Source organism: Eurytemora carolleeae, unplaced genomic scaffold (genome assembly GCF_000591075.1).
Source record: "Eurytemora carolleeae unplaced genomic scaffold, Eaff_2.0 scaffold818, whole genome shotgun sequence".
NCBI classification, from domain to species: Eukaryota; Metazoa; Arthropoda; class Copepoda; order Calanoida; family Temoridae; genus Eurytemora; species Eurytemora carolleeae.
Genome location: NW_019396712.1, coordinates 98,445 through 109,377, shown reverse-complemented (window position 1 = coordinate 109,377; position 10,933 = coordinate 98,445). Strand labels below are relative to the sequence as shown.

The 10,933-nt window shown below is 32.9% G+C and overlaps 1 protein-coding gene across 1 annotated transcript in view; it reads left to right on the top strand.

Annotated features, from left to right (window-relative positions):
- The first annotated feature begins 723 nt into the window (after positions 1–723).
- Positions 724–10,933, top strand: part of LOC111707678 (uncharacterized) — a 30,033-nt gene continuing 19,823 nt past the window's right edge. The window contains exons 1-6 of the mRNA XM_023480818.1: positions 724–781; positions 1,530–1,643; positions 1,994–2,088; positions 3,096–3,190; positions 3,244–3,296; positions 3,533–3,593. Of these exons, the coding sequence (XP_023336586.1) occupies positions 732–781; positions 1,530–1,643; positions 1,994–2,088; positions 3,096–3,190; positions 3,244–3,296; positions 3,533–3,593 (468 nt within the window). The 5' untranslated portion in view covers positions 724–731. The remainder of the gene's footprint in view (positions 782–1,529; positions 1,644–1,993; positions 2,089–3,095; positions 3,191–3,243; positions 3,297–3,532; positions 3,594–10,933) is intronic.

Sequence of the window (10,933 nt, the reverse complement as noted above, 5' to 3'; positions counted from 1 at the left end):
AAAATTTTTGCATATTTGAAATGGCATGGTCAAGGGCTTTTCAAAAATGTAAAATTTTTCATTTTTTGGACAATTTTTTTTTGCAAACATTTTTACTATATAACTGGATTTTGCGATAAAAAATTCAATTTTTGCAAATTTGCTAATTTTTTTGCAGATTCTAAAAGTAGAGCACATGAGCTTTCCAATGATGTATCATTTGTCATATTTGGACATCAAACATGGGATTTAGAGGGGGGGTCAAATTAACCCCCCCCCACATATCCTGGTTTTCAAGTACCCCAGCAGGGATAGGGTTAAGGAGAACAATCAATCTTTTATGAAAACATTTAGAATAGAACAGAATGATTAATTTAAGAGTAGGAACACCCTTATTCTTTCAAAGGACAAAGGATTGCAAAAAATGGACTGGAAAGGAAAAAATTAATTATGAAAAGGAGGAACAAACCCAGCCCTAGCTACAGCCAAAAAATAAAAGATAAAAGTGTGTGCCCTTCATACTTTGAATCTTCAACAATCTGCTACTTGGGATCTATAAATGGTTCATGATAACCTTGCACAGAGTAGCTAGGTTTTTATTTTGATTCAAGTGTCAATTTTTTTCATGACTAAACTGAAAGGGGTTTTTACAACTATCATAATTAGAAACTCTTTTTTCCAAGAACTACATACAAAAAATTAAATAAGAACAGCTCTATTAATAAAATTTAGTAGTTCAAATTAAACCAGGAATGTCTCGTATTGTGGTGATTTTAAAATGCTCAATAGCAATAAAATACTGGTAAGATATTTTTCAAATTATATTACAAGAAAGCGCTTACGATCAATATTATAATATATTTTTTTCTTTACTTTTAAATGTTATATTGAGAGATCACAATAAAGATATAAAAATATTTGGCCTAAATAGCCTGCTGGCATTATAAAAATTCGGTAATCTTTCAACAGATTGTGAAAAGTTCCTTAAATAGAAAAAATTATCAAACTTAGCGGTGGGCATCCTTAACGGAGAAGGTACGTTCTTTTACAGAACAAACAGGAATTCTCATGAATAATGCCATACTTCTGTTAAATTTATAAATGCAAATAAATGCTAGAAATATTGTAACAATCTTTAAATAATTGAACATAGAAAAAAATTTAAAGGGGTTAACAAAAGGCTCTAGAATTGTTAACCTTGTTGTAGACTTTTAATTTTTCAAACTATACAAAGTCTAATTTTGTAATATCAAAGGTTAACAATATCAGGATGCAAAAATATAGGAGTTAGAAAATTTGATCAATTTTAGCATTAACATAACCATCGCTAACTTGATCGTTAGCGATCAACTACGGTTAACTATTAACAAATGGATAAAACCATTCTCAAGCATTGACACAAAGCGTAGAAGTGAGCGAAACAAGAATTGAATCACAATTGAAAGATACAGATGAGGAAGAAATTATCAGGCTGAAGGCCCCCAGTCCCATTGTAAAACAAACACTTTAAACTAATTAAAAATTTTCCCTAAAGGTAAATCAAATTTTAGGGACATGCATCTACAGAAGTTTCAGGGTGTGTGGTCAGCCCTCTCATCAGCTGTTGTTTTCAACAGAGATAGTGATATAGATAAACTAGATTCTATCTATAATCAAGACATCAGGTTTATTTGAATGAGATGAAATTGACCTCATACAGTTAATTATAAAATTTTACTCTTTCTTTATTATTGTTTTAAAAATCATAGGAGAAACCTACAAAATCTTTTCTGTTCTAAAAACCATTTGGTTTTTTTAGAATTCATGTCTTTATTTATAAATATATGCACACCATGATACATATTCTTTTTTTAATCAATATAGTTGCTTCCTGGACAATAAAAAATATCTAGTTTTATTAAACTAGACTGGACATTCATAGATTGTGCATGCAAAAAACATGTAGCTTTACCAGTATTTATCTGTTAAAAAAAAATACTGAAGCAGCTGAATATGCAAGTTCTGCTACACCTAGGATTGGATACAATATATGGGATCCAAAGTTTGTTTATTCAAACAAACAGATTGATGTTTCAACCTATGAAGGATACATTCTTCAATCATTTATAGGTCTGTAAATCAAAGTTTAAAATTTCATTCAGCGCAATGCCATACAATGGAGTTTTAATTGGAAACCTTAGCCATGAACCATGATATATAGTATTTATTTCAAAATTCAAAATAAAATGTATGATGGCTCAGCATAAAATGAAACATGAAAGAAAATTTATCATGAGCCAACTGAAAATTTAATGTTTGATAATTTTGTTCTGATCGAAATTTGTTGAAACAAACAATACATATTGAAATCTCACCTAAATACGCATTCATTGTGGATTTACAAGTATATAATTAGTCAGCACTCAAATAATCAAAACATTTTCAGAATGCATTCATTGAAGTTATAAATACATATTAATTTAGCAAAAGGCAATGAATTCTCGTTTACTGTAGTAGACTTTGAAATCTGTCATTAGCAAATTGTGTGAACCCATACTAGTTGACTGTAGTAGACTGTGACATCTACCATTAGCAAAGGGTGTGAACCCATACTCATTGATTTTAGTTGACTTTGACATCCATCATTAAGAAAGTGTGTGAACCCATACTTGTTGACTGTAGTAGACTTTGACGTCTACCATTAGCAAAGGGTGTGAACTCATTCTTGTAGACTGTAGTAGACTTTAACATCCACCATTAGCAAAGGGTGTGAACCCATTCTTGTTGACTGCAGTAGACTTTGACATCTACCATTAGCAAAGGTGTGAACCCATTCTTGTTTACTGTAGTAGACTTTGACATCTACCATTAGCAAAGGGCTTGAACCCATACTCCTTAACTGAGTAGACTTTGACATCTACCACTAGAAAAGGTGTGAACCCATTCTTGTTGACTGTAGTAAACTTTGAAATCCACCATTAGCAAAATTTTATTGTCTACTATTTTAATAACTGAACTGAGCAGTGATCCTAATAACTATTATATAAAACACTGTAAATTTTATTAACTACTATTTAACTACTGAATTGAGCACTGATTCTAATATCTATTGTTATAAACACTGTTAATTATTATAGAAAAATACAAGCTCAAGGCCAGCTTCATTTATGCAAATGATTCCTGGGGAGCATTAGAAGAAAAAACTGGAAAATGGAATGGAGTGGTTGGAATGGTAGTAGAATTTAGATGAAAGTGAGAATTTTAGACTTAAAATAGTATTTATAGGTTGGCTATGGGTTGGATCTGGGTGTTTGTTATATTGCGTATACTTGGCAAAGGTATTTAAAAGCTTGATTTTAAAAGAATTGAATTCATTGCTTCACTAATTTCATCTATTCCCTTATAGAATTTCTGAAAATACCTTATCATTTTTAAATATCCAAGAAGTGCAATACCTTGCAATAAAATGGAACTTTTTGATCACAAGCTGTTTTCACAATTACATGCAATAGAAATTAAGTGGAATGGCAAATGTTAGCTTTTTGATTCAGCAATTGACATTAAAATTTTTCAGAGAATCCTTTGTTTCCTTTACATTTCCTATAGAAGATGAGTACACTGTTTGGGTGTCAAAGGTAAATCACAAGTATAAGCAGATGTACAAAGTTTATTAGTTATTTGAGATCAGAAATTGTGTAAGTAACCCATAAATTTTTTATTCTTTTTAAAGCTGCAGATCTTAAATTTACTCATGAAAAGAGTTCTTTTCAATATGATGAACATAATTTTTTTTAAATAATTACATACATTGCAACTGTATGTATAAACTCTGAGATCTTTCAGTAAACATTCAGCTTTCAGAGAAGTAACATCTGGTTCTTAATAGACGCTTCTAACAGTATTCAGAGATAAAGGGTGAGAGAGAGAAGATGACAAACTAGAGAAACTTTAGCCAGGGGATGTATATGGGCTTTTAACAGTAGTATTCAGGGATACAGGGTGAGAGAAAGATGACAAACTAGAGAAACTTTAGCCAGGGGATGTATATTGGGTGGGGGTAAACCCCTGCACACAAATGGAAAAGAAAAAAACAAAACAAATAGAAACAATGAAGGCCTGCATTAATCTTTTAACACTGTATTAACCTGGAGAATGGAGGTTTTTTACCTAGCTGGATCCAGATTTTGCTAATGGAAGCTTTGATTATACCTCTAAAAAAAAAGACTAATAAGCTTTTATTAAGTATCCAAACTTGTCAGAAAGATGTTAATTCTTTAGATTGAATCTGGTTCTATTTGTAAGCATCAAGTGAGTTTAGAACAGTCAGGTTTATATAAAACTCTCTCCAGTTTCCTGTGGCTGAACAGAACCTTGTGGAATAACATTGCAGTACACCCTACTTGAAAAAAGAAGAAAATAATAGTGCTAAGTAAGAGGGGTCTCTCTCTATCTCTTTCTCTCTTCTCCCTCACTCTTGCCAGTATCAAAAAATATGGATTTATTTAAAGTAGAATCCTGATAGGTTTTGCTCTATTAACTATGATACTGGTTAATATTCTGCAGGCTGAAACAAAAAGATAGTTGTAGACAAGGTTGTATTCTGAAGCACTGTCAGAGATGAACTTTCAAGAATCAAGAATTTTACTATCCTATTTATCATTATGAAGGTGGAATTTTGACAATGGATATCCTCAGATTTCAAAACACTGCTTATTTTTATTCTATTTTTCGAACTTGTAAGAAAATATCTCCATTTCACATCTAATATTGAGGAATATGTGTTTGAAGGCCTTAGTTGTTTAGTCAGACATTCCTGGATAAGCAATAAAACTGAAAATTTCAAATCCATTTGATATCTGCTTATATACTACATTATGAGGGAGATAATAAATCAGAAATATGTGACAAAGTGCATTTTGCCCTTGTCTACAAGGGATTAGAATATGTAGATCTAAAAGAGAGGAACAGAGAACAGGTTGTATGATCAGCTAAAAAGAAGATATGACAGTCAGAGGAAAAAATTCACTGTTTAGATTTAGGAAAAGAAAGATATAATTTAAAATAAATTGCTAAAAAAAGTTAGAAAAATAATTCTGAGATCTTTTACTCTAGAGCAGAAACATGCTTTCAAACCACGAGCCATTTCAGGGTTCACCTTAATGAAACACTGCATGCAATGTTTTAAAATTAAGTTAGTTGTAGATATGTCTTATTCCCATCCTAATAATAACCTCACAGAACTCCAACATCTAAACAAAGTTTTGAGAAAGGAAGCCTTTTCCAGAGCTGGCACTGATGAGGACAGAAAAAAAGTTCCATTTCTGTCTGACAGCAATTAGTGAGGGTAGAAAAGTTGAAAAAAGACTCCTTTTGAATACTACCACACACCAGAGCTGGGTACTTTAGAATGAGTAACCTTTAATCCCAACTACTTAATCCAAATATCCACTGTGGAAACTTTTAATTTTAGTCCTTAATCTTCTCTTTTTCTCTCTCTTTGGATATCTGTACATTGTTTTCTCCAATGAGAGTGCAGGAATATAGTTCGTAAATTGTATTGACCAATGAAAGCCTTGAAAATAAATTCTATCCCATGAGAGAAATCTGCAATTTCTAACAAATAAAGAATAAGTTGTCGGCCATTTTGAAAATGAAGCGGTTAAGTAAATTAATGGGTGATTAATTAAGTGAAGGCCCTTCCAATCAAGGAAACGAACAAATCTGGCAATCATAGAAACAAATTTGTTGATCAAAATATTTAATCTCGAGACTAACATAATCTCGAGATTATGTTAGTCTTGAGATAGCAAAAAGAGAGGATTAAGCAATAATCTCGATATCCACCATTCTAAAGTTCCCAGCTCAGGTATAAATACTTCACAAAAACTGTTGGGATTTTTCTAAACAAGCTGTCATGGGATCATCAGTACAGAAGATATAGAATTCAACCTTTGATCTAGGATTTTCAAACAGCTGCTACTCGGAAAAATACAGCAAACCCGATAACACAGACCTGAACAGTTAAAACTGGTTCCCCTTTCTAAAAGTAACCCATGAAGCTCCAAATTTTGAACCATTCAATTGTGAGCCCCTACGCTCAAAGGATGTAAAGAATATATTAAAAAGTGCAAATCTAAAATCCTCTCCAGACCCTGATGGTATCCTGTATTACTTATTATTCAAATTCAATTGTCTTCACCACATGTTAGCCATCCTGTATAATGAAGTGAATGAACTGGGATTTCCTCCCCCTTCCTGGTCAGTGTGGTCAAATAACTACACAAGAAAGGACCAACAAATGACCCAGGAAATTTTCGCATTATCTCTCTTAAGTCTTTAATTGCAAAAACTTACCATCTCCTTCTTGCAAAAAGACTAACCAAGTTTTGAACAGTGAATAATTATATTGATGAAAAAGTACAGAAGACCTTTCTCCCAGGCATTAATGGCGCTATTGAGCATAATGTCATCCTTGAAGAGATTATAAGCCAAGCAAAGACAAACAAAGAAAACGGTCCATGTAACATTTTTCAATTTAGAAGATGCATTTGGTTCAGTGCCGCACCCTCTCATCTTACATACCCTCAAAAAGTTTTATGTTCCTGTAGAAATTCAGCTTTAAATCAGCACCCTGTATAATAATCAACTTTTTTGTGTATTTACAGATAACTTCTCTACTGATTGGTTTCCCTTTATAAGAGAAGAATTTAAAGGTGACCCACTTAGTCCCATCATATGGTTTTTCAATCCAGTCATTGAATTTCTACAGTAAGAGTAAGAATGATTGTGGATTTAATATGAATGGAAAGAAAATTAATACTCTGCCATTATGCTGACGATTTTTACCTGATAACAACAGATCTGAGAAAACATCAAAATGAATTCAAAATGAAATAAAATCCAAGATTGAAAGTATGGGAATGAGATTAAAATCAGCAAAATGTAGATAATTTTCCATCAGATCAGGTGTACCTAGCAGAATAAACTTTACTATTGGTGAAACTGAAATTCCAAATATATTTCAAGAAGAGCAGAAATTCCTTTATTAATATAAATGCACTTCTTATTCCGGATGAATATAAAGTCTGATTCTACAAACATTATTTCATTCCTTCTATTCAATTTCTGTTCATACAATCACTGATAAATTTGTGTAAAAATAGACTAGATTACCACCCTGTGCAACAATTGCTGCTCTACACTTGAAACCTGGCCTAGACATCACTTAAATAAACACCCTTTTCAAAACAACTATGATGCAAGCATACACTAGGATAAGAATACTAGGTGATGAAACAGTTAACTCTGCCTTACAATCTAAATTAGACGGGGAAAAAAATTGCCTCCTCAAAAATTCTATCAGACTATGCAGAAAAAATGTTTCAACAAGCCACATTAGAGAACTATGGTCAAGCAGAAATGCCTGAATGGGATGACCAAGCTTCCAAACATCAATGCTATAAAAAAATTAAAACAACTGACTGTGAAAAAGTATCTTTTGAAAATGAAACTTTCTGGAGAGAACATACAGAAGCACTCAGAAAACAAAGACATTTTCTCTGCCTGGCAATTCTTGAACATCTGACATGATCTGGAAATCTTACATGTCCAATCTGAAAAAAGGTACACCGAAATTTCTACTCAACTCCTGTTTTAACATCCTGCCAACACAAACCAACCTTCTACAATGGGGAAAATCTGCATCAGATCTATGTAAACTATGTTTACATGCAGGCACTGAATTGCAAGGTAGAAGACAAGAACTACGAACCATATATTGAATGGCTGCAAGGTTGGGCTACACCAATAAAGATATACTTGTTTGCACAGCACTCTAATTAAATATATCACTGGATTAATTGATATTGACCAATTTTTGATGTATGCCAACATCCTGTCCCATTCATTTCCAAGGTCAAAATTAATTTTGGAGACAGATGTCGCATTATGGGTCATCTTACTATAAGTTTACATACCATATATCAATTTAAAGGTATTATTGGGCAGGAGGATTCCATTTCTTGGGTTAAAAAATCTTTTGACCACTCTGATCGGCGCGCTAATAGCCTACCGTTACCCTATTTGTCATCTTACAACAGAATTTGCATGTTGTATGTCAATTTATTTATTGTGTTGTAATATGATTACTAGCCTGTACAAGAAGAAATGGTCTGATTAAATTATGATTACTAGCCTGTACAAGAAGAAATAGTCTAGTTGTATTATGATTACTAACCTTTACTGGAAGAAATGGTCTAGTTGTATTAAGGTTACTAACCCAGGTTAGTAATCATAATTCAACTAGACCATTTCTTCTATTCTTTTAGCACAGGTTAGTAATCATAATACTAAAAAAACATTTCTTCTTGTACAGGTTAGTAATCATAATACTACTAGACCATTTCTTCTTGGACAGGTTAGTGATCACACAAAAAAATGTAACATTCTACCTTGGCTAAAAGTACTTGCGCAAAAATGTTGGAAAATATTGATTGATTGATTGATTTTATTTGTTTGCAAAGTTCAAGAACACATTTGGCACACACCTTTCCAGCCAAGATAGGGTTTTAATTTTTTGAGTGCATTTTAGGCATGCTTATTTCTATAATAACTTTATGCATGTTGATAACTAAATTAGGAATGGTCATATTACAATTTTTGTGAAAAAATCTAAAAAGGTGAAATTTGATTAAATTGGAGTACCCTGAAAAAATAGTTCTTCAAAATTATTTTTGAAGTTATTTTTGAAAATGTTGCAAAATTTAGTAACTCTTTGGCGTCCTTGCATCGCTGTACCAAAAGTGACCCAAAAAATCCTACCAATTATATGTAAGCATGATCAGAGTGGTCAAAATAAAGTTGGGCCAAGAAATGGAATCCTTGTGTGCAATTTCTATAAATTGATAAATGGCATGCAAAACTTATAGTGAGATGACCCATAATGTGACATCTGGCTACTAGCATGCCGGTCAGAATGCTCCAGTCAATTTTGACCTCGAAAATGAATTCCATGTCCCAATTTACCTGTAGTATGATATATCACATGCTACTTTTATTTTGAATAAGGCCCAACTTGAATTAAAAAATATTTATTTCTATTTTATCTAAATTGCATGTGTGCATGTGGGGACTTGAGGCTCTGGGCCACAAAATTTTCAGGGATTTCTTTTTTAATTGCGACCTGATGCAATTTCAAGTTTATTTAAATGTTAAAATATAATACATATAAATGAGTTACAAAAAAATCAGGGTTCTATGACAATGCTAAGTTAAATTTAACCACTGTTTATATTTTCCGGTGAGTAATACGACTTGTACCCCCCCCCCCTTTACTACTCTGCCACTTACGCCTTTTAGTTAACATGGCAGGCCAGAGAGTTTACGATGCCTCCACCCTTCTCACCATTAGATCCAATGCAGCTAGCCTATCCGAATCTAACACAATCCACACCACCCTGCTATCAATTCCTGAGCCCATCTGCCAGTTATGTACCGAATATATGGATGGGTTCTCTGCCCATGGCATCATTAAAATCAACCCTGCACCCCCAGTTTTAGCCAAAGCTCATCAAATGGTTCCTGGAAAGATTCCCATGGGTCAGTCCTCTACACATGGTTCCTAAGAAAGAAGGTTATTGGAGAGCCTGAGGAGATTACAGGCGCCAGATTGATATCCCTTGCAGAAAACTGCAAATTTTTGTTCCGAACTCCATTATTACACAGTTTTCTTAAAGTTTGACCAGTAGAAGAGTTATAACCACGTTGTATACCTACTGCTACTTCCCCCCCCCCTCACCAATATCTTCTTCATATTCTCTTTCTTTTTTAAATGATACAGGTTTCTCAACCTTTCAGGCTGTCTATTGATATCTCTAACACTACCAGGAGAATTTCTGGATCCATGTGAGCTCTTACAATCACGTTTTCAGGAGAAAATAGAGAATGCAATTTCAGGGTTCAGTTTAACTGATTATTACAGAGCTCCTCTTTCTTGATGGGCAAACCAGTCAATTAAAAAAGCATTAATTTCATTGTTATAACTTTAAATCAGTGCCAAATTGTTTTCCTGATCCCATCCCCTTCCCCTAACCCCCGTCTTCCCCTTCCTTTTCCCTTCCTTTTCCCCACACTTCCCTTCCCCTTCCTTCCTAGTGTAAGAGGAGATCCATAGCCAGACTTGGAGGTTGAGAAATAAAGAGAGAATGAAGAAGATGTTTAATTTGGCCAGGACCTCTTTTTATACAGGTTGCCCTTTTGCCGCAATAAATATATGTTAAATTAAAAAAAATAAAATTAAAACAGTTAAGAACTAAAGGAAAGCAAAGTGAGCTGGTGGAGAAGGAAAAGGAGTAGATAGAGGAAAAGGTATTGAAGAGTAGAGAGGAAAAGAAGATAGGATTGTATTGGGGGGGGGGGGATTTACAATTTATTTTATTTTATCAAATATAATGGGTGCATAAAAGAGTTTTGGAAAAAATGTTTATGAAATAATAATATATCTTTAGATTATCATTTTTTATTTGAAGCCTAGATTTAGCTTGGGTATATCAGAAGTCATCGTCTATAACAAATCTGTAAAACATCACTTGGTCTATTTAAAACATGTAAATAGACCCTTATCAGGATTATATTGAAAGGGGGGTATTTATTTTATCCTTCCCCCTATACAAAAACTCAATGTACAAATGCATTGACAAAACATTAATTTCTTGTTCTCTTTACAGTTTATTTCAATGTGATATGTTTTAACAAATACCAACTATGTAACAAAGTAATTTTTTAGTTGAATACATTTTTCAAACATATTACACGTTTATTATTTTGTCAAAAGGGAAGGATAGAGTTTAAAAGAATGTAATAACTATAATTGAGTTGAAATAAATTATTTAGTGTACAAAAATGAAACAAAAGAGAATGTTTTTTTTTTGATGAAATAATACAATAAGTTTTTTGTGAATTAAAAACAGCTAAGACC